We start from the raw sequence: 24,859 nt of genomic DNA on the forward strand, positions 1-24,859 counted from the left end.
ACCAACTAGGGGTGGGGGTCAGGCAGCTAGGGGTCACCCCAGATGGGAAGGTCGATCAGGAGGTGGCCAGGCTCATCTTTATGCTATTCTAGGCAGGACAGATGTTATTGCTTCAGATGCTGTCATTACAGGTATTGTTTCAGTCTGCCACAGAGATGCCTCTACATTATTTGATCCCAGTTCCACCTTTTCCTATGTGTCATCATACTTTGCTCGTTATTTGGGTACGCCCCGTGAGTTTCTTGCTTTACCTATTCATGTATCTACCCCGGTAGGTGATACTGTTGTTGTAGACCGTGTGTACCGATCATGTGTGGTGACTATTGGGGGTCTGAAGACCCGAGTAGATCTATTGCTATTGAGCATGGTGGATTTTGATGTCATTTTGGGCATGCATTGGCTATCTCCGTGTCGTGCTATTCTAGACTGTCATGCTAAGACAGTCACCTTGGCTATGCCGGGTGTACCGCGGATCGAGTGGCGTGGTATGACTGATTATGTTCCTAGTATAGTGATATCTTTCTTGAAGGCCCAGTGTATGGTCGGGGAGGGTTGCCTTTCATATTTAACGTTTGTGAGGGATGTGGGAGTTGAGACTCCTAGCATTGATTCTATTTCAATTGTGAGGGATTTTCCCGATGTGTTTCCTGCAGACCTATTGTGCATGCCACCGGACAGGGATATTGATTTTGGTATTGACTTGGTGCCGGGCACTCAGCCTATTTCTATTCTGCCGTATCGTATGGCACTAGCGGAGTTGAAAGAATTGAAGGAGCAGCTTCAGGGACTCCTAGATAAGGGGTTCATTTGCCTAGTATGTCACCTTGGGGTGCGCCAGTCCTGTTTGTGAAAAAGAAGGATGGCACCATGAGAATGCGCATTGATTATAGGCAATTGAACAAGGTAATAATTAAGAACAAGTATCCCTTGTCTCGCTTTGATGATCTATTTGACCAGCTTCAGGGAGCGAGAGTGTTCTCCAAGATTGATCTCCGTTCGAGCTATCACTAGTTGAAGATCAGGGATACAGATATTCTTAAGACTAGTTTTAGGACCAGATATGTTCATTATGAGTTTGTTGTCATGTCTTTCGGGCTGACCAATGCCCCAACAGTGTTCATGCATTTGATAAACAATGTATTTTGGCCTTATCTGGATTCGTTCGTTATTGTATTCATTGATGATATCCTGGTGTATTCGCGTAGTCAGGAGGAGCACGCGAAGCATTTACGAGTTGTATTGTAGAGATTGAGGGAGGAGAAGCTTTATGCAAAATTCTCCAAGTGTGAGTTTTGGCTCAGTTCAGTGGCTTTCTTGGGACACATGGTGTCCAACGAGGGTATTAAGGTTGATCCAAAGAAGATAGAGGCGGTTCAGAGTTGGCCTAGACCATCCTCAGCCATAGAGATTCGTAGCTTTCTTGGATTGGCAGGCTATTATCACTGGTTTGTTCAGGGATTCTCATCGATCACATCGCCCTTGACCAAGTTGACTCAGAAGGGTGCTCCATTTGTATGGTCGGACGAGTGTATGGAGAGCTTTCAAAGGCTCAAGATAGGTTTGACCACAACTCCAGTATTGGTTTTGCCATCAGCTTTAGGTTCATATACCGTATATTGTGATGCTTCGAGAGTTGGGATTGGTTGTGTATTGATGCAGGATGGTAGAGTTATTGCTTATGCTTCTCGTCAGTTGAAGCCCCATGAGAAGAACTACCCCGTTCATGATTTGGAGTTGGCTACTATAGCTCATGCATTGAAGATTTGGAGGCACTACTTGTATGGCGTATCTTGTGAGATATTCACTGATCATCGCAGTCTTCAGCATTTGTTCAAGCAAAAGGATCTTAATTTGAGGCAACGAAGATGGTTAGAGTTGCTTAAGGATTATGATATCACCATATTGTACCATCAGGGAAAGGCCAATATAGTGGCCGATGCTTTGAGCCGAAAGGCAGTGAGTATGGGGGGTTTGGCATATATTCCAGTGGGGGAGAGACCCCTTGCAGTTGATGTTCAGGCCTTGGCCAATCGGTTTATGAGGTTAGATATTTCAGAGCCTAGTCGGGTGTTGGCTTGCGTGGTTTCTCGGTCTTCCTTATTTGATCGCATCAAAGAGCGCCAGTATGATGACCCGCATTTGTTTGTCCTTAAGGACAGAGTTCAACATGATGATGCCAGAGATGTGACCATCGGTGATGATGGGGTGTTGATGATGCAAAGCCAAATTTGTGTGCCCAATGTGGATGGGCTGAGAAAGTTGATTCTGGAGGAGGCCCATAGCTCGCGGTATTCTACTCATCCGGGTGCTGCAAAGATGTACCAGGATTTGAGGCAGCACTATTGGTGGAGAAGAATGAAGAAAGATATTGTGGGATTTGTAGCTCGGTGTCTCAATTGTCAGCAGGTGAAATATGAGCATTAGAGACCGGGTGGCTTACTTCAGCAGATGGTTATTCCTGAGTGGAAGTGGGAGAGGATCACTATGGACTTTGTTGTTGGACTTCCACGGACTTTGAAGAAGTTCGATGCTATTTGGGTGATTGTGGATCGACTGACCAAGTCCGCGCACTTTATTCCGGTGCATACTACCTATTCTTCAGAGCGGTTGGCAGGGATTTATATCCAGGAGATTGTTTGGTTGCACGGTGTTCCGGTTTCCATCATCTCAGATAGAGGTACTCAATTTACTTTGCAGTTTTGGAGAACCGTGCAAAGAGAGTTGGGTACTCAGGTGGGGTTGAGTACAACATTTCACCCTCAGATGGACGGGCAGTCCGAGCATACTATTCAAATATTGGAGGACATGTTGCATGCTTGTGTTATGGATTTTGGAGGTTCATGGGATAGATTTCTACCGCTTGCAGAGTTTGCCTACAACAATAGCTACCAGTCGAGTATTCATATAGCCCCGTATGAGGCCTTGTATGGGAGGCGGTGTAGATCTCTAGTTGGTTGGTTTGAGCCCGGCGAGGCTAGACTATTTGGGACAGATTTGGTTTAAGATGCCTTAGAGAAGGTGAAGGTGATTCAGGAGAGGGTTCGTACAGCGCAGTCGCGTCAGAAAAGTTATGCGGACCGGAAGGTTCGAGATGTGTCCTACTTGGTCGGTGAGAAAGTCTTGCTGAAGGTTTCGCCCATGAAGGGTGTTATGAGATTTGGGAAGAAGGGAAAGTTGAGTCCGCGATTCATTGGGCCTTTTGAGGTACTTCGGAGGATTGGAGAGTGTCGACGCCCCCTTTTTCTACGGGTCGAAATCGGGTATACGACATTGGGAGGACAACTCTATTCCCTTTCGAGAATTGGGTTTTGGAATTTTGAAGAGTCGCCACCTAATGATTATAGTGCATTACGACACTTTAAGAAAGGTTTTGAGTTGAAAAAAATTAGAGTTCGGGTAAGGGCTAGAAATTATCTCGAGGGGAAGGTGTTAGGCGCCCCTCAAGATCCACTAGTGTGGTCCCGACCATGTTACAATTGTGACTTTACAAGTAAACAATCAAGGCTCAAATAAGGACTTGCATACAACATTGCAATTAGGTTGAAAACTTTTAAAGGTAAGTAGCGAGGATAGAAATTTATAAAAAAAAGATTTGAATGGTTTCACGAGAAGAGTTGAAAGCAAATAAGGGAGGGGGGTCCTAGGTTTACGATTAATATGGATCACTTCAATGCAATACCCAGCAATCACTCCTCAAAAAGAGGGGTCGCACGTGATTTTAGCGCATCGGTCATCATCTCCATATCTACCCTTCCCACCCCGTTAAGGTATTAAAGCGCGGAATAGTATCGTTACTTATTGCATGCTATTACCCGTCCCAATCCTATCAGTTCCGGAGGCATATGGGACTACTAATCCTAAAGGGGAGAGAGCTGGGGCTTTTGCAGTTTTTTTAAAAAGGATAAAATTCTAAGGGGACATTCAAAACATATACAACAAGTATTGGGAAAGCAAGTAAGCAAATATGGCTCAAATAAACCTCCTTAAATCAGAGAAAATCATATAGTTAGCATGTCTTACACGTACTGATTAGGTCTGAATTAAACTTAAACATTAGGGCAGGCTGATTTATCACATATTTTCAGATAAGAAGTCTGAATTAGGCCTGCTTGCTGGTTGTAATTATCCAAGACTGATGCAATTATATTTTTTACCCTAAAGCTTGCCTAGGTGTTAAACGGAACCTATAGGCATGATATCTATTAGTTTCAGAAATAAAGAAGTAAACTGATTGCAGAAAAAAAAATTGTCAATTACAGGGACATACGATCTGCAGGCGTTAAACATTATTGCTACTGATTTTAGGCTTATAAGCGAGTTGACGATCCAGGTTTGGTTGACAGCTCCAATAGGCAAGCTTTCTAGGCGTTACTGGTTTTAAGTGTTGCTATTGTCATGCAGAAATCCTATAGGCAGGTCATCTATATGCAGTTAGTTATTTAAATCTTATAAATAGGTTTGCCTAGTGACAGATGAATATGCAAAATACAGGAAGTCCTATAGGCATATTATCTATATGATATGCAGAATTTCAAAAACGACTTATAGACATGGTATCTATATGAAGTGCAGAAAAACCTATGAACATGGTATCTATATGAAATGCAAAATTTCAGAAGTATAGGAATTCCCTATGAACATGGTATCTACATGAGATGCAGAATTTCAGAAGTACAGTAATTCCCTATGAACATGGTATCTACAAGAGATGCAGAATTTCAGAAGTATAGTAATTCCCTATGAACATGGTATCTACATGAGATGCAGAATTTTAGAAGTATAGTAATTTCCTATAAACATGGTATCTACCCCTCTGTATGCAGGACTGACCCTCCCTTTTTCACTAACACCCCAGCAGTTTATTACAAGATTATTACAGACCAGAATGAATAAGAAAAAGATAAGAAATATATTAGAAATTAAAGATTCCAACCAAGGAGAGCCTAATTCATACCCCAGGTCTGAAATATGAAATAAACCAACTTCCAAAGATCAGATTTCCAAAGCCTTTCTCTTATTTGGGATGTGTCAAAGTTCCAAGAAGCTTCAAGAACTCCAGGCAATGCTTACACCCCCAAATATCATTGCAGAATCAGATTATAGTGCAGTGTGGAAGGGCCAACCCTCAAATGTCCAAGCTCAGAGGGAACTCAAAGTATCAAGGCAAGGCTCATAGGAGGGGGGGGAGAACATAGAGGCTAGGAGTAAGTGCAAGTGCAATATAGGGAATTAGGGGAAGTCCAGCATAAACTGGTGGTCATACCCAACAATAAGGAGTGCTGGCACACCCTAACCAGTCTACTTGGCCACATTTTGGGAGTTAAGATCCATTGAGGATCAGGTTCAGACATGAGCAGCAATTTGGATACTGCCAGTCCATAAACCTTAACTCAAACACATAGAATGGAGTAGGGGTATGGGGAATTCACAACAAACAGCAGATGTAAAGAGAGAGTAGCATATTCAACACAGAACATGAACAGGAAAGTAGCCAAGAGTGTAGAAACTGTAAAGTAAACACATAGGGATGATGCTGGAAAATTAGGACATACCAGTTTCAGGGAAACAAATAAGTGAAAGAAGAAGTCTTGTAAGCCAAATTGCAAGCAAGCAGCACAAAAGATCTCAGAAGAGAGTAGAGAATTGAAAGAGTATTGTAACTGAGAGTGTGTGTGTAAGAGTATGAAATTCAAAGTGTGTTCAAGTGCAGAAGGGTAGTCCCCTTTTATAGTGCAGAAAACAAGTAAGAAAAGGTAAGGAAATAGTTTGCAATCAATCACATAAAATCTCCCTTTGGTTAAGGGATTCTGATTTCAAACGAGCATAACAAAATTAAGGAAAGAATTTGATTAAAACCTTTTCCAAAGTAACATAATAAGGGTAAATACACAGGGTTTATTTAAGGCAAAGGTCCAATGGTACATGGTTTGTGAAAAATAAGGAAAGAGAATCAATCAAACAGCCAGTAAAATCAAAGCTGCAAGCTTTGTTCGAATGAACCAAGTCAGAAAAAGGGTAAAGAAAGGTTCAAGTAGGGAAAATCAGTAACAATCAAGTAAACACCATTAAAGGAATTCAGAATCAATTAGTAGTTGGCAAAACCTTTTGAAAGAAGAGTTCTTATATATAAAGCACACAAATATGTGAATCAAGAAGAGGCTGTCAAATTATTTAGAAGAGAGTTTAATCGAAGAGAAGTTCAGAATCATAAGCAAAAAGATACAGGTTCAATTTGCAGACTCATAGTGAGTCTGAGAGTTCAGGGTCCCAAAGTGGAGCCTTAACTCGAACACAAAAATCAAAATCGTCAAAGGAAACCCCCAAATCCTAGGGTTTCAAAATTGAATCAGACATGGAAGTGAGAAAGCAAGTCATTTGTTTTAGAGTCTCAACAAAACAGATATGATAGCATGTTTGAATGACAAAGGAAGAAAAATCATGAAGAACATATTTGAGAAAACTCGGAAGCTAAACAAGTTCAAAAGAAGGAGATAATACAAATGTGAACACAAGTAGATGAAGCATGTAAGAACATGAACAGAGTCCAGTAAACAATATCAAATAACTTAACGGTAAACATACACATTAAAAGAGTAAAGAAAACTAAGCAGGGATTAACATGCATAGCAGAAAAGAAAAGGTAGAAGACAGTACATGCGTAATAAAGAGTAATCACACCAGCAAGGTATGGGAAAATACACATAAAGTAAGAAGAAGAGAAATCAGAAAGATTTTTCCCAAAAAGACCTTTCAGAAACCCTAAAATCGAAGAGAAACGATTTTGAAAAGAAACTTTTGGGGAAAACACTTTAGATGGCAAGAAAAGTATAGATACAATATAGATCTAAGCAAATAACGGTGAAAGGACCTTGAATAGCTTAGGGTTTCGGAGAAACCCTATAAATGAGAAAGGCTTGGAAACAGGTCCGATCTTGAGTCGGAGAGGTCAAGAATCAGGCTCCTGAGTCTTGAATATGCCGGAGCATGGCCGGAGGAGCCAGGAAATCAAAGGTCTGAGAAGATCGGAGAGGGAATCGTCGAGGCCAGGCCTCGAAGCTTCGAACAACCCTGGCTTACTGGTGAAGATAGGTGAGTACCAACTATCCATAGCCTGAGAAGCCATGGATTCTGGTGACCGGTGGTTGAAAAGGGGGTAGGAGAAGGCTAGGGTTTCAGAGAGTTTTTTGAGAGGATTTGAGAGGACTTGGGATTCAAAGACCGCGGCCAGGTGAGAATGAGGGATTAGGGTAGTCACCTGTGTTTAATTAGTGTAGGGCGAATAGTGGCCGTTGATCCGAATGATCAACGACCTAGATTTAAGAAGGTAGATGGGGAATCAGGTTGGGTCGTTTGAGTTGGGTTAGGGGTTGGGTCAAAAGGAATTGGGCTGGTCTGAATTTGAGTTTGAAATTGGGTCAATTTTAGGCTAAAATCGAAATGTAATGGGGCTACAATTGAAACGAACTGAGGCCAAAATTTAAATAGCCAGTTTTCCCTTTTTATTTTATAAAAATAGTAAAAAATAATTTTGAAAGAAAATTAAAAGCATTGGATCCGTTAATAGTATATAAATATTAATTTAAAAATATTGGAACCAGTTTCCTAATTATAAAATGCTATTAAATCTTAAAGTAGGCTAAAATTGCAATTATATGCAATTTAGCTTTTAAAATACCAAATAAATTTGTAAAAATATATGAAAAGTAAACTACCTATATTTTGGTATAAATATGAGAATAAAATAAGTTATTCACCAAAGTGAAAATTTTGGGAATAATTATTGTGCAATAAATCAATTTAAAAATCTTTTAAAAAATTAGAAAAATACTAAAACACTTGGGCATACTTATATATGTATGTATATGATATTTGAAAGTATTTGCATGTAAAAGAAATACATAGGGAAAAATTGTGTATCAACAGCTGCCCCTCTTTACCCGGGAAGGATGAAAGAGTTGTCGGGTAAAGATATGATGGCCAATTTTGACCGAAAGAGACGATTTGCAAAGAATTCTGACTGAGCTCTGGCTCTTGAGTTGCCTATATATCCATGGTCTTACAGGAATCAGGCCATATGTAGTTCAGGATCCATCGGCGAAATATGCCGATAGAGTTATTGAAAGGAACGGACGCGATGCCTAAGTTGAGAAGGATAGTTGAAGTCTGATAGGCTGCGAGAACCGGAGCGGGATCGCTTCTATTGAGACAGCAGTTTGCTAGCCGGTGTACCTACAAGTGGGCAATACAGCATATATTGTACATAAATTTAAACGTGATGCAAGTTCCCATTGGTCCATGAATGCTGTCTTTGGACGGTTAGGATGACGTCCTTGGACCATGACGTCCCGGGCTATGAAGAGCGTAAATAAAAATTCGCAGGACATGAAATGATGTTCTCGGGCCATGTAGATGGTGCCTCCGAACTATGATGCCTTTGAATAGGTTGGCGATCTTTCAGCCCATGAAATGCAAAAGGTGGTGATCTTTCAGCCGGTACAGAATTTAAATGAAGGTGGCGATGTTGCAGCCGTGCGAGAAAAGTAAAGAGGCGATATTTCAGCCATGCAGGATGGAGACAAGGCTTAGTCTCGAAAGGCAGATAGAGTAGCCTTATGCAGATGGAGACATGGCTTAGTCTCGAAAGGCAGATAAGTAGCCTTATGCAGATGATGATGGAGGCAGAGCTTAACCTCGGAAGGCAGAAAAGTAGCCTTATGCAAAATGCAGATGGAGACAGGGCTTAGTCTCGAAAGGCAGAAGAGTAGCCTTATGCAGATGATGATGGAGGTAGAGCTTAACGTCGGAAGGTAGAAAAGTAGCCTTATGCAAAATGAAGATGGAGACAGGGCTTAGTCTCGAAAGGCAGATAAGTAGCCTTATGCAGATGATGATGGAGGTAGAGCTTAACCTCGGAAGGCAGAAAAGTAGCCTTATGCAAAATGCAGATGGAGACAGGGCTTAGTCTCGAAAGGTAGATAAGTAGCCTTGTGCAGATGATGATGGAGGTAGAGCTTAACCTCGGAAGGCAGAAAAGTAGCCTTATGCAAAATGCAGATGGAGACAGAGCTTAGTCTCGAAAGGCAGATAAGTATCCTTATGCAGATGATGAGGGAGGTAGAGCTTAACCTCGGAAGGCAGAAAAGTAGCCTTATGCAAAATGCAGATGGAGATAGAGCTTAGTCTAGAAAGACAGATAAGTAGCCTTATGCAGTGCAAGAATGTAAAAGGACGATTAGTAGTAAGATCTCTTAGCTGATAGTCGATTACGACAATATGACTGCTGGGGAGATTGTGTACGGATAGCAATTGCGGGCAAGTGATGATTCTGAGAAGTTGCATTCTTGGGAAAGTATGCGTACATAAATATACTTAACGATACTGCAAGGCGAGTGCCTGCATCCAAAGAAAAATCGTGAGTTCTGTAAGGGGAAAAGGTTAGTTCGTCTTCCCCGGGATCTTGACGTTGTGTATCATTGGGGTAGCATCGCTAAACAACATCAATTCGGATAATAGTTATGCATGATTTAGTAAATATAACGTAAGTATATAATCGAAAATAGTTTTCTTTAGATGAACCAACGACTGCGACGTGGTTCAAGACATTGCAACCTCTTTCGCTCCGAAATTTTGAGGGTCCTCCTCAAAATTTTGCCCCAGTTTGTTGAGTGGACATTTCTGACCGCTGTGCTGAATGACTAAAAATATCGTCTTCGGAATTTTGAGGGTCCTCCACAAAATTCTGCCCCAGTTCCAATAGTGGGGAAAATGGAATTTTTATTAAATTGTGACCGAACCCATAGGGCTGCCTACGTATCCCCTCTTAAACGGGAATCAGGTCAGACGTAGTTCAAATTACATCATAGAGGGAATCATAAGTGGTTACACATAATATCGTTTTACTGCATCTGAATTGATCGGCTTTGGCCAGACTTCTCCGTCCATTTCTGCAAGAATAAGGGCTCCTCCAGTTAGAACCCGGTGAACCATGTACGGACCCTGCCAATTGGGAGAGAACTTCCCCTTGGCTTCATCTTGATGTGGGAATATTTTCTTCAACACCAGCTGCCCCGGTGTAAACTTCCTTGGCTTAACTCTTTTGTTGAAGGCTCTGGACATTCTGTTCTGATACAACTGACCGTGGCAAACTGCATTCGTCCTTTTCCCATCTATAAGTGCTAACTGCTTGTAGCGACCTTTTACCCATTCTGCATCATCCAACTCTGCTTCTTGTATGATCCTTAAGGAGGGAATTTCTTCCTTGGCTGGGATGACCGCCTCTGTACCATAAACCAGCATGTAGGGAGTTGCTCCGGTCGATGTGCGGATTGTGGTGCGGTATGCCAATAAGGTGAATGATAATTTCTCATGCCATTGCTTGTGCCTTTTGACCATCTTCCTTAGTATCTTCTTGATATTCTTGTTGGCTGCCTCCACAGCTCCATTCATCTGAGGCCTGTAGGTTGTAGAGTTCTTGTGTTTGATCTTGATTGTTTCACACATTGCTTTCATCAAGTCGCTGTTGAGATTGGAACCATTATCGGTGATGATTGATTCTGGAATTCTGAACCGACAAACAATGCGGTCGCGGACGAAATCTGCCACAACCTTCTTAGTGACCACCTTATATGATGCTGCTTCGACCCATTTGGTAAAATAATCGATTTCCACTAAGATGAACCTATGCCCATTTGATGCAGCAGGCTCGATAGGTTCGATAACATCCATTCCCCAAGTGGCGAATGGCTACGGTGAGTTTGTTGCAGTAAGCTCGTTTGGAGACACCTTTATCATATCTGTATGTATCTGATAGCAATGGCATTTGCGAACATACCAGATACAGTCTGTTTCCATAGTCATCCAAAAATACCCTGCCCGGAGTATCTTCTTTACTAAGATAAAACCATTCATCTGCGGCCCGCAGATCCCTACATGCACTTCGTCCAATAGCCTGGATGCTTCTTTTGCTTCGACACACCTTAGTAAACCCAAATCAGGAGTCCTCCTGTACAGGATTCCTCCACTGTGAAAGAAGTTGCTGGATAACCTACGAAGTGTGCGCTTCTGAGTGGCGTTGGCAAGTTCTGGATATTCCCCTGTTGTCAAGTACTCCTTGATGTCATGGAACCATGGTTTTCCATCCGCTTCTTCCTCAACGTGGGCACAATAAGCTGGCTGATCATGAATCTTTACTGGGATGAGATCAATGAAATTTGTATCTGGATGCTGGATCATGGACGATAAAGTAGCTAATGCATCAGCAAACTCGTTATGGACTCTGGGGACGTGCTGAAATTCTGTCTTTGTGAACCTTTTCCTCAACTCCTGTATGTGATGCAAGTAGGGAAGTATCTTAGAGTTCTTGGTTGCCCACTCTTCTCGAACCTGATGTATGAGCAAGTCTGAATCCCCGATCACTAGCAACTCCTGAACGTTCATGTCAATGGCTATTTTGAGCCCTAAGATGCAGGCTTCATATTCTGCCATATTATTGGTGCAATGGAACCTGAGCTTGGCGGATACCGGGTAGTGCTGGCCGGTTTCTGATACTAAGACTGCTCCTATGCCAACTCCTTTGAAATTTGCAGCTCCGTCGAAAAACAACCTCCAACCATCATAGGATTCTGTAATATCTTCTCCTATGAAAGATACCTCTTCATCGGGAAAATACGTTTTAGGGGCTCGTATTCTCCGTCCACGGGATTCTCAGCGAGATGATCCGCCAACACTTGCCCTTTGATTGCTTTCTGGATCACATAAACAATGTCGAATTCACGTAGTAGGATTTGCCACTTGGTGAGCTTGCCAGTGGGCATGGGTTTCTGGAAGATATACTTCAAAGGGTCCATTCCTGATATGAGATAAGTAGTGTAAGCACAGAAGTAATGCCTCGACTTCTGCGCGACCCAAGTCAGAGCACAACAAGTGCGTTCTAAAAGAGAATACTGGGCCTCGTATGGTGTGAACTTCTTACTGAGGTAGTAGATGGCTTGCTCCTTTCTCCCTGTTTCATCATGTTGTCCTAGAACACAACCGAATGCTCCATCCAATACCGCAAGGTAAAGCAATAGGGGTCTTCCTGGCTCAGGCGGAACTAAGATCGGCGGCGTTGACAGGTATTCCTTAATTCTATCAAAAGCTTTCTGACAATCATCAGTCCACTTGGTGGCAGCATCCTTTTTCAACATTTTAAAGATAGGTTCACAAATGACCATAGACTGAGCTATGAACCGGCTGATATAGTTGAATCTCCCCAGGAAACTCATCACGTCCTTTTTGTTCTTTGGCGGCGGCAATTCTTGGATAGTTTTGACCTTTGACGGATCCAATTCTATTCCTCGACGACTCACGATGAAACCCAATAATTTACCAGCAGGAACCCTGAATGCACATTTGGCGGGATTCAGTTTCAAATTGTACCTCCTCAGTCTGTTGAAGAACTTTCTTAGGTCTTCCATATGATTCCTGGCTTTCTTGGATTTGATGATGACATAATCCACATATACCTCGATCTCCTTGTGTATCATGTCATGAAAGATGGTAGTCATGGCTCTCATGTAGGTGGCACCAGCATTCTTCAAACCGAATGGCATCATTTTGTAACAGTACATTCCCCATGGCGTGATGAAAGCCGTTTTCTTTGCATCTTCCTCGTCCATCCATATCTGATGATACCCAACGAAACAATCAACGAAAGACTGTAACTCATGCTTGGCGCAGTTGTCAATTAGAATGTGTATGTTCGGCAAGGGGAAGTCGTCTTTAGGACTGGCCCGGTTAAGATCCCGGTAGTCAACACAAACTCTAACTTTCCCATCCTTTTTTGGCACTTGCACGATGTTGGCTAACCATGTCGGATATTCTACTACCTTGAGAACTTTGGCTTTGACTTGCTTGGTAACCTCTTCTTTGATTTTCAAACTCATGTCGGGTTTGAATTTCCTGAGCTTCTGCTTTACCGGCGGACATGTTGGATCTGTTGGCAGTTTGTGAGCTACAATGGAAGTACTGAGACCAGTCATATCATCATACGACCAGGCGAATATGTCTTCATATTCCTTTAGGAATTTCGTGTATTCTTTCTTTTCTGATGGTGACAGGTGAACACTGATGTGCGTTTCTTTGACATTCTCTGTATCTCCCAGATTAACGACCCCAGTTTCGTCCAAGTTAGACTTAGGCCTATTCTCAAAATTTTCAACCTCTCTGATGACCTCTTCTGGTATATCATCCTCTTCTGAATCCATATCCGTTTGTTGCGTTGTCTCGTTGCAATTCACAATCTTTGGTTCATCGTCAAGGCAAGTAATAGTAATGCTGTGTAAAATAAAGCGAATGATAGAAAAAATAATAAGAACGAGATATATAATAAACTGAAATGCTTCGATTGAATTCATAATTGTTTTGAATATCAGAGCTCTTTTCAAAATAAAAAATGCGGAAATAAAATCAGCTAGTAAAAAGTAAAAATGTGATGCATGGTGCTTTTGTTTAGCCTTGTTACCCCGAAGCTTTCCGGGCCCTGGTGGTTCTGATTGACCAATTGCTGAGGCGTTCTCCTCGGTTCACAACTTGTATAGAAGGGTCTTCCTCCCCTTCCTCATCGAAAATAACACACCAGTCCATATCATCGTCTTCCAGAAACAGATTCTTCATGGCTGCCAATGCTTCATCTTCCTCTGATCCATATATGATGTCTGCCGGCTGGAAAGTCTGCTCCAAGCGAGGTATCGGATGCTCCAGTGGATAGTAGGGACCACGCCATGGTAGAGACCAGTCATTGAACTCTTTCCAAGTGTATTCATACCCCATACCAAATGTAGTACCATGTTTCTTCAGCTTGATGGGTTTGGTGATTCCTGATAACTGTGATTTCTACATGTTTTATACCCATTCTTACCTAAGATTTGTGCATTAAATGCCATAAATTAGTCCCAAAATGCTTACAAGTTGCGCTTGATTGCAGGTTTGAGCGACAAGATGACAAATACCAAAGATCGGTTCAAAAAGGAGTGAAATCTGCCAAGTGTCAAAAAACAACTGAAGTGGGGAACAAAATGACCTGTGCGGTCCGCACTGATTTGTCACGCGGTCGCACAGGAGAGTTCAGAGGCTGGGCAATTTCCAGGTCAACCTGCGCGGTCTGCACTGCTTTGCCACGTGGTTGCGCAGGATAGTTCAGAGACCATGCCATTTTCAAGTCAAGATGCGCGGTCCGCGCTCCTTTCCACGCGGTCCGCGCCTAAGAGTGTTAGAAACTCGGTCATTCAAGGCAAAAGCCCACGCGGCCGCACACCTAATCAGTGCGGTCCGCGTGGAAACGTCCTACGCGGTCGCGCGTTGCATTTGCGCGGTCCGCGTCATTGAGTGTCAGAAGCAAGATATGAAGACCCAAACCCCTACGCGGTCGCGCGTCATTTGTGCGCGGTCCGCGCCAGACCCTCAGGGGTATTTTTGTCCGGTTTTTCCTATGTAGTATAAATAGAACATTTTACTTTTTAGGTGCAGTTTTGGAGAGTTTTTCAGTTTTGGTTTTTATCAGATAGCAGCTGAACTCGAGACTTCATGGTTTTAGCCTATTTTGGGCAATTTCTTCTAGTATTAACGTGGATTTGAGTAGATTAACATTGTAGTTAATTATTATGTCAATTTCATCTACTATTTCTTCAATTTCTGTTTCTATTATGGCTAGCTAAACCCATTAACTAGGGTTGTGGCTCAACCCTAGTGTGGGTAATTAATGGGTGTGATTGTTTAGTGCATGAATGATGTTGGGTATTTGTTATTTGGATTAATCTTATGTTTTCATTAAGATTTGGTGGTTGCAAACACTAAGTCTAGCTTAGTGAGTCTTGACTCTTCTTGAGAAAGAGAGTCTATGACCCCAAGATTAATTCCAACAAGGAATTGGGATGGACCCATGAGAATGGTAGTCCCAATTAACGGGTTAAACCTTGAGAGAGTAATTACCCAACTTGAACCATAAGTTGCTTGGGCAAATTGGCCTACCCAATTGGTCTCGAGAGAGTCAATTGGGCAAAATCACTCTCTCCACCGAGAGGTGTGAGAGTGGGTGCAAAAGTGCAACGGTTATAACATAAGTCCCAAATTCATCATTATTGCATTAGGAATCTCTACCTGTTAGTTGACCACCTAGGTACATGCCACGACCCTAGTGTCTTTCTCTATATTGCATACAACTTAGAATCAATATCTTAGCCTAACTTAGCTTTAAGCTTGTAGTTGATAAATTGTAGTTGATAGTCAAAAGAAAACCGAAAATGTTAGAAGATCAATTAGGAGCTAAAACATAGTCCTAGACCATACAAACACTCAACTCCAAGTTGAAGCTCCCTGTGGAAAATTGACCCCGATACCACTATTGGGTGAAAGTATTAGCGCCCACTCTTCCTTAGGTTGAGTCCGCTGCGATCACTTTTTGGCGCCGTTGCCGGGGAGCTTTACGGTGTTGACTATTTGTGTAGCTAGTATTGTGTTTTGCTTCTCTTTCCTTCTTATTTACTAACTTTGTTTGTGTCGATCAATCAGGTACAATGGCTCTTAATGCAAATGACCCTTCTCGGCAATGTGATAGCGGGGGAGGAGGTAGAGGATCTAGAACAAGATGAGGTCTTACCTCAACTTCCACGGAGAGGCCGACATGTCAATATAAATGCAAATGAGAACAACAACATTCCAGACCCTCCTCCAGCACCGCCGAGAGTGGCTCCCAGAGTTCTACCCAATCAAGGATACGCCAGTGCTATTGTTCCCCCCCCCCGAAATCGGGCGGGGAACTTTCAAATCATAAATGTTATGCTGACCTTGCTCGAGCAAAGAGGTTATTTCACGGGTGCCTCTGAACAAAATGCCTACAAGCACTTGAAGGGGTTCGTGGATACATGTTGGGGTAGCAAGCAGACAAACGTGTCCGAGGATGCATTGAGATTGAGGCTTTTCCTGTTTTCTCTTCGGGGTAAAGCATTGGATTGGTTAGAAAGGCTCCCCAATCATTCTATTACAACATGGGATGAATTGGCGGACAAATTTATTGCCAAGTTCTTCTCTCCAAGTCATATGGCAGCTCTTCGGGATGAAATTCTAGCTTTCAAGCAAGAGCCAACAGAACCTTTGCATGAGATATGGGAAAGATATAGAACAATAGTGAAAGAGTGCCCTAATAACGACATGACCGAGGCTATGATTCAACAAACCTTTTATCGGGGCATCAACACCACAAATCAATGTATTGTGAACCAATTGGCCGGAGGGAACTTTATGAAACTTTCTTACCAAGAGGCATGTGATGTACTTGATAAAATGGCTGACACCTCTTCGGCATGGCAAAGCCGAGCAAACGTGCCCCAATGTGACCCCACAGTCATCCATTTGCACAAGGAATTGCACGATCATGGCTAAGCTATAGCCGAGCTTACAACAACTATGAATCAATTGGCAAAGGCGCAATTGCAACAAGTCCAAAACCCGTGCCAAGTCAACGCAATAGAAGGTGTTTCTATGTTGAAAAGGAGGCAAAGAGGGCAACAACCTCAAGGTAATTGTGAACAATATGACAACAACAATGATGGTGGTGGTTATTCAAATGAGTGTTATGAGGATCAAAGCGAAGAGGTCCAATATGTCAACAACTATCAAGGGAATAGAGGTAACTCCTCAAACCAACAATGGCGTCCTCAAGGTAATTGGGGAAATCAACAACAAGGCGAAGGTAATTGAAATAACAACAACCAAAACTAGATTTGGGGTAATCAAGGCAACCAAGGAAATTGGCATGGTAATAACAATAATTGGGGCAACAACAACAATCAAGGAGGGTGGAACAATGGCGGGAGCCAAGGCAACTGGGGGCAAGGTTTTCAAAGGGGCCCCATGTACCAACAACCGAACAATCCACCCGCCTTTCCTTCTCAAGGTCCGAATTCGTCCGGAAGTGAGATGGGGAGAATTGAAAGCATGTTCGAGCAGATGATGAAAAAGAACCAAGATTCTGAGGCCCAATTAGCTTCGCATAACACATCTATCCGGAACTTGGAAGTGCAATTAGGCCAAATCTCTCGGTCTTTAAATTCTCTCCCAAAGGGTGCTCTACCAAGTGATACGGTAGTAAACCCCAAGGGTGGGCACAATAATCATGTGATGGCAGTGACAACGCGAAGTGGAAGAGGCGGTGATGTGCATGCCTCACGAGGAAACCAAGTTATGGTAGATGAAGATGACTTACGAAATGATGAGATCCCGTTGGTAGTTGAGGATGTTGTTGAATAAAGTGCAATTGATGATATGAGAATTGAAATTGATGAGGGTGAGGAGGAGACTCAAGAGGCCATGAACCTGTCTAGGGAACACGTCATTGATATGCCCGAACCGGTGGTGCCAAAAGCCAAGGCACCCTTGCCTAAACCTCCTCCGTCATATCCTTAAAGGTTGGCCAAGAAAAACGGTGACAACCAATTTAAGAAATTCATTGAAATGATGAAGAGTTTGACTATCAACGTGCCTTTGGTGGAGGCACTCGAGCAAATGCCGGGATACGCAAAGTTCATGAAAGATTTGGTTACAAAAAAGAGATCAATGGAGTGTGAGACAATCAAGATGACCCATCAAGTGAGCGCAATTGTGCATTCCATGGCTCCGAAACTTGAGGATCCCAGAGCATTCACAATACCATGTACCATTGGAAGTGCCGATTTCGCAAAAGCCCTATGTGACTTGGGGGCAAGTATCAATCTCATGCCATATTCGGTCTTCAATACCTTGGGTATCGAACAACCTCGTCCAACTTCTATGAGGCTTCAAATGGCGGACCGGTCAATGAAGCGGCCTTTGGGGATTATTGATGATGTCCTTGTTCGTGTTGATAAGTTTATATTGTAGGCCGATTTCGTGATCTTGGATTGCGAAGTGTATTTCGAGGTGCCTATCATTCTTGGAAGGCCCTTCCTAGCTACGGGGAAGGCCTTGGTTGATGTGGAAGTGGGAGAATTGACCTTCCATGTTGGAGATGAAAAGGTGGTGTTCCACGTGTGCAAATCAATGAGGCAACCGGATAGCACCGAGGTATGTTCGTTTGTTGACATTGTCACGCCGGTGATAGTGGATGACACAAGCGCAATGTCAAATGTTGAGGACCCACTTGAGGCCGTGCTATTGAACATGGATGTTGATGATGATGCTAGAAGGGTGGAGTGTGTGAACGTATTACATGGCATGGGCTCATATTCTTATGAACCGAGAAAGTTATCTCTTGATATTGAAAATCGCAAAACTCCACCCACCAAGCCATCTATTGAGGAGCCACCGGTGTTGGAGTTGAAACCACTTCCTCCTCACCTCATGTATGAATTTCTTGGTCCTAATTTCACTTTACCGGTTATTCTTTCTTCTTGCTTGACTAACGTGCAGGTTGACGCCTCTTTGGCGGTTCTTCAAAAGCGCAAGCAGGCAATTGGATGAACCTTGGCGGATATTCGGGGTATTAGCCCCGCATTTTGCATGCAAAAGATAATATTAGAGGAGGATGCTAGGCCGTCTCTTGAACATCAAAGGAGACTCAATGAGGCCATGCAAGAGGTGGTCAAAAAGGAAGTCATCAAGTGGCTTGATGCCGGTGTGGTGTATCCAATTTCTGACAGTTCGTGGACTTCTCCGGTACAATGTGTGCCAAAGAAGGGAGGAATAACGGTGGTGACCAATGAAACAATGAGCTTATTCCGACTCGTACTGTGACGGGTTGGAGGGTATGCATGGACTACCAGAAGTTGAACAAGGTGACTAGAAAGGATCATTTCCCATTGCCGTTCTTGGACCAAATGCTTGATCGTCTTGCGGGATGGGCTTTCTATTGTTTTTTGGATGGGTATTCAGGCTATAACCAAATTCTTATTGCCTCGGAAGACCAAAAAAAGACAACCTTCACATGTCCTATGGCACATTCACCTTCTCTCGAATGCCATTTGGATTATGTAATGCACCGACGATCTTCCAACGATGTATGATGGCAATCTTCACCGACATGGTGGAGGACATATTGGAGGTCTTCATGGATGATTTTAGTGTGGTTGGGGACTCATTTGGTGAATGCTTGCAAAACTTGGATCGTGTGTTGGTCTGATGCGAAGACACAAACTTGGTTCTCAATTGGGAAAAATGCCATTTTATGGTAGAAGAAGGAATTGTGTTGGGTCACAAAATTTCAAAAAGAGGGATTGAGGTTGATAAGGTAAAAATTGATGTTATCTCAAGGCTCCCTCCCCCTACTTCTTTCAAAGGGGTGAGGAATTTTCTTGGACACACGGGTTTTTACCTAAGATTCATCAAAGACTTTTCTAAGGTAGTTAACCTGTTGTGTAAATTGCTAGAGAAAGATGCCAAATATGTGTTCGATGAGAGATGTATGGAGGCTTTCGAGCTTCTAAAGCAAAAGTTGACGACTACCCCCATCATTACCGCACCAAATTGGAGCTTGCCCTTTGAGCTCATGTGCGATGCTAGTGATGTTGCGGTGGGGGCGGTCTTGGGCCAAAGAAGCAACAAAATATTCCATCCGGTGTACTACTCAAGTAAGACAATGAATGAAGCTCAAAGGAACTACACGGTCACCGAAAAGGAATTGCTTGCTATTGTTTTTGCCATGGAGAAGTTTCGGCCATACCTTATGGGGGCAAAAGTGATTATTCATACCGATCACACCGCCCTTAGGTACTTGATGAAGAAGAAAGATTCAAAGCGAGGTTAATGATATAGGTGCTTCTTCTTCAAGAATTTTATTTGGAGATTGTTGATAGAAAGGGTAATGAAAATCAAGTGGCGGACCACTTGTCTCGATTGGAGGAGGAAGGGAGGCCTTTGGACGGCCTTGAGATAAATGATGCTTTTCCGGATGAACAACTCCTCTCAGTTTCAGTGCTAGACATGCCATGGTTTGCCGATATTGCCAATTATCTTGTTACCGGTGTGGTTCCGTATGAGCTCTCTTCTAACCAAATGAAGAAGCTCAAGCGGGATTGTTTGGACTACTATTGGGATGAGCCGTATCTTTTCAAAATTTGCACCGATGGTGTAATTCGCCGGTGTGTTCCCGAAGAAGAGCAATTGAGTATTGTGGAAGCTTGTCACTCTTCGCCCTATGGTGGCCATCATGGCGGGGCGAGGACGGCGTCTAAAGTGTTGAGTTGTGGTTTCTATTGGCCTTCTTTGTTCAAGGATGCCGGTGACTTTGTGAAAAGCTGTGATGAATGCCAACGTGCTGGAGGGATTTCGAAGAAAGATGAGATGCCCCTTAACACGATTTTAGAGGTTGACATTTTTTGATGTTTAGGGGATAGACTTTATGGGACCATTCGTAAGTTCTTGTGGCAACACCTACATCTTGGTAGCGGTTGATTATGTGTCGAAATGGGTTGAGGCCATAGCTTTGCCAAATAATGAAGCTCGAAGCATGGTGGCGTTCTTGAAAAAGAGTATCTTCATGAGGTTTGGCACTCCACGTGCTATCATCAGTGACGAGGGTTCTCATTTTTGCAACCGGGCTTTTGACTCTTTGCTAGCCAAGTATGGGGTAAATCACAAGGTGACCACTCCTTATCATCCTCAAGCGAGTGGTCAAGTTGAGGTGTCCAACCGTGAGATCAAGAGTATTTTGTCCAAGACTGTCAATGCAAATAGGACCGACTGGTCGAAGAAATTGGATGATGCTCTTTGGGCTTATCGTACAGCTTTCAAGACTCCGATTGGTATGTCGCCATATCGGTTGGTGTTTGGGAAGCATCTTCCGGTAGAATTGGAACATAAGGCTATGTGGGCCCTGAAAAAGTTGAACTTAGAATGGGATGTCGCTGCAAATCTCCGGGTTGAGCAATTGAATGAACTTGATGAGTTTAGGTTTCATGCTTACTCCAGCTCGTCCTTGTATAAGGACAAGATGAAGTACTTTCACGACAAGTATGCCCGAGGGAAGGAATTCAAAGTTGGTGACATGGTTCTTCTTTTCAACTCCCGGTTGAGGTTATTTCCGGGCAAGCTGAAGTCTAAGTGGAACGGCCCATTTGAAGTGGTTTGTGTAACTCCTTTTGGTGCCATTGATCTCAAAAATAAGAATGGTGAAGTTTTCCGGGTCAATGGGCATCGTGTCAAGCATTATTTGGGCAAGATTGATGACAGCCACGTGGTGTCACTCATTTATTTGAAATGATGGTGATGGTAACATGCGTCGTGCCGCGACGTTAAATCCAGGCGCTTCTTGGGAGGCAACCCATGTCTTTTTATTTTTCTTTGTTTTTCTGTTGTAGAGTAGGATTTTTGAGCTGATAGTTTGTGAAGTGTTGCAGGGATAATGTTGAACCAATTCAGGGCAAAAGTGCAAAATGGCCAGTCTCTGAATATTGCCTACGCGGCCGCGCAGCAAAACAGTGCGGTCCGCGTAGGTCTGAGCAGCTGAAGGGTTAAGGCCCAGAAGACCCAGCGCGACCACGTGACATTTCTGTGCGGTCCATGCTGTAGGACCCAGAATTACATGCTCTCTAACAAAGTCCCACGCGGCCGTGCACCAAAGCAGTGCGGTCCGCGCTGTGATGGCTGAAAGTACCAAGTCTCTGACAAAGTCCCACGAGGCTGCGCACCAAAATAGTGCGGTCCGCGTGGATTGAACATCTAATGTGTAGGATGCAAAATCCAGCGCGGTCCGCGTCCCCTTTTGTGCGGCCGTGCTGGTAGGTAGGTACAGGGTCCTAGGGTTTTTCTATAAATAGAGGCCTTGGGCCTCATTTTAACCTTTTCGCCAAATTTACACCTGAGCTATTATTTTCACTGTTCATCAAGACTAATTGTGCACATAGTTGAAATCTCATTAATCCCTGGTAACAACTCTCATTCATTTCAATCATAGTCTAATTTTTGTTTTGTTTAATTGCTTTTTACTAGTGTAACTTCTTACTTTCGTCTTTTTCTTCTTAGTTTAACTGTTAGATTAGATTTTTGTGTGTTTTTGTTTAATCATGGGCATGGAATCTTGTTAAATAACTGAGTAGGGACACTTAATCCCCAAAAAGGTGAATGAAAATTGGATTTAATTGAACAAACACCCGGCTCAGTTAAATTAGCCCTACACGGCCGCGCAGCATTTGTGCACGGTCTGCGTGACTCTGGTTAAGAGATGATGAACCTCTCTGCGTGGTCCGCGTGAGCCCAGTGCGGCCGCGGTCCAAAATAGTGCGGACCGCGTGTGAAGAGTTCAGAGAGGTCAACATTTGGGTATTTCACCTGCGCGGACCGCGTACCATTTCTGTGCGGTCTGTGCTGAACCAACGTGGCTGCGTTCCATTTCTGTGTGGACCGCGTCGGTTTATTCAGAAAGGTATGTGTGGGTGTCAGTATACTGCGCGGACCGCATGCCTTTCGGTGCGGTCCGCACCCCTCTGTCTGTGTCACTGTGTCTGCACTCTTTGCATTCAACTGAACTGGCTACTCAACCTTATGTGCTTCTACTAACAATGTTAGACATGTATTCCTTGCAGACAATGGTTCAAAAACGAGCGGGCAAAGAAAAACAACCCGGGAGAGGTGGTTCCTCCCGAGGGGGAAAAGCAAGCGGATTGTGAAACTCACTCCAAAAACTAGGGAATTGATAAAGAAAACCCGGAAGATAATCCGGGAAGCTGATAGAGCTGCATCTCATTCCACGGAGAGTGAGTATGCACCTTCACGGAGCATTACCTCGGAGTCTGCCCCCACCCACATGTCCACTTCATTTCAACTCCATGATTCCCTTTCCCCGGATCATGGTAATGTAGCCTCCTCCAAGAAGCCGGTTAATGTCATCTCGGACTCGTCTGATGAGTCCATAGCAAGAGAAGAAGAGCAATACTCCACATCTCCCACAACTTCATTATCAAGGGAGAGTGGAGGGTATGCTAAGGGAGGTGAGCCACAGGTCGGGGGGGATAGAGCGTACTAGAAAACCGGAGGCATGGGCACACAGGTTTGTTAGTTAGGTTGCTTTCCATAGATTCCTAGAGTGGTGGCCCAAAAGGAAACTGATTCCGAAGAGGAAGTTCATAGATGCCGATCTTGTCCCTCTCAACCCTCATGTGCAAGCACAATTCCACACTAGAGAGGGTTGGGGCTTCTTCAAAGAACGTGTTGAGATGGCGAATGAGCATATGGTGAAGGAGTTCTACAACAATGTTCACCATGTAGTTCGAGACTCAAAGGCAACTAAAGTGAGGGACAAGACAGTTGTGTTTGATGGCAAATCGTTGAATGAATTCCTGGGGTTCGAAGAAGAGGATGAATCACAATATTTAGAAAAGCTAGCAATGAAAGAGGAGGTTTGTCCTTGGTTGGCCGAGCACTTGGCAGCCCCGGGTACAGTCCCAGTCTGGTTGAAAGCACAAGAAAAGATCTTTAGGAACACCCGGAACTTTGAAGCCAAAGGGTGGTTGACTTTTGTGTGTAGTCGACTTGATTCGTCTACACATGATCACTCCACTCCCCTTCCTCGTGCTATCTTGGTAGCATCTATCATGGCAGGTTTCCCTCTGAATATGGGTAATATTATGTTGAGAGTGATTTCTACAGTTGGTAATGAGACCCAAACAAACTACCCCTTCCCAAACACTCTCTCTTTGTACTTCAGAGAATTGAAAGTGAAGAAAAAGAAATATGATGTCAAGGTACCTCCGGTGGCCCCGTACTCATGGTATAGTCAGTTGGGTCCAGACAACCCGAAGAGGGGCAAAAAGAATGTGGCATCCACTTCCACCGCACCTAGCCAGTCTGAGGAGCCAGCGGTCATTGAGCAGCATAGTGAGCCTTCCACCATTCCTGCTACTGATGAGGCATTGCCTCCAGGTCCGTCGTCAGCAGCTGGTCCTTCTATTGCAGTTGACCCGGTAGTCCCTTCATCCAAGACTCACCGGTTCACCGCAAACCAGCTCACCCATTCCCTTGCCAGTTTGAACAACTTGATGTCAGCTGCGACATCCAAGTTGTCTACATTGACCACTGCTGTACAGGCACAGGGAGCACCAGTTACTGTTGAGATTCCTTCCTCCATTGAGGATGCACTGAACAAGATCCTGACCAACCAGGAAAAGATGATGGAGACGCAGGATGCCTTGACTAAGGCGGTTGGGGCACATGGCAAAGTGTTGGAGAAATTGGCTTGGGAGCACAAGCAGCTGAGGAAGCAGAAGGCTTCCAAGGAGTAAGTGACACAGTTCAGAGTGGAGGTGGACAAGCTCATGGCGGATCAGTTGCCACTTGACCTACTATTTGGGGATCCGGCTGTAGAGCCAGCAGTAGCACAGGTACAGGAGGAGGAGCAGAGGCCGAGGAAGAAGAGGAAACTCCCTAGCACTAAGGGAGTTGTGATTGAGGTAGCACCGGTTCAGGAGAGTCCCTCCACTGCCCCACCAGTTGATGAAGCAGTTCTTGAGCAGGCACCTGGCCCAGCAGCACAGCAGCAGCAGGCCGGGGACCAGTCTGAGGTCCCCGCCAGTACAGAGGACTTAGGAGCCACTGACCAGCACAGGGTGACAGATGAGGCTTGAGGGGCCTTTCTATATCCTTTCTTTCATTTTGGTGTTTATTTTGATAGTTAGCATTGGGGACAATGCTAGTTTTTATTCGTGGGGGTGTGGCCCTACTATTTTGAATGACTGTTGGATTACTGTATATATTCTTTTACTTTCATCACATTCGTAGTTGTAGATGACTTGTATATAACTGTTCATTCTAGATGCTCTTAAACTCTATGTATATATTCATTCCCCCTGGTTGTATATTCTACTCCCCTTTTGTACATATTCATTCGGTTTTCTAATTTTCGTTAAAATTTTTCGTT

General features: G+C 43.7%; 1 protein-coding gene across 1 annotated transcript; it reads left to right on the top strand.

The window, feature by feature from the left end:
• Positions 1-17,589: 17,589 nt before the first annotated feature.
• On the top strand, positions 17,590-18,471 carry LOC138878060 (uncharacterized). Its single transcript, XM_070157717.1, has 3 exons — positions 17,590-17,733; positions 17,893-18,075; positions 18,421-18,471. The coding sequence occupies exons 1-3, from the start codon at positions 17,590-17,592 to the stop codon at positions 18,469-18,471; spliced, it is 378 nt and encodes a 125-aa protein (XP_070013818.1).
• Positions 18,472-24,859: the final 6,388 nt, after the last annotated feature.

Source organism: Nicotiana sylvestris, chromosome 9 (assembly GCF_000393655.2).
Source record: "Nicotiana sylvestris chromosome 9, ASM39365v2, whole genome shotgun sequence".
Classification (NCBI taxonomy): Eukaryota; Viridiplantae; Streptophyta; class Magnoliopsida; order Solanales; family Solanaceae; genus Nicotiana; species Nicotiana sylvestris.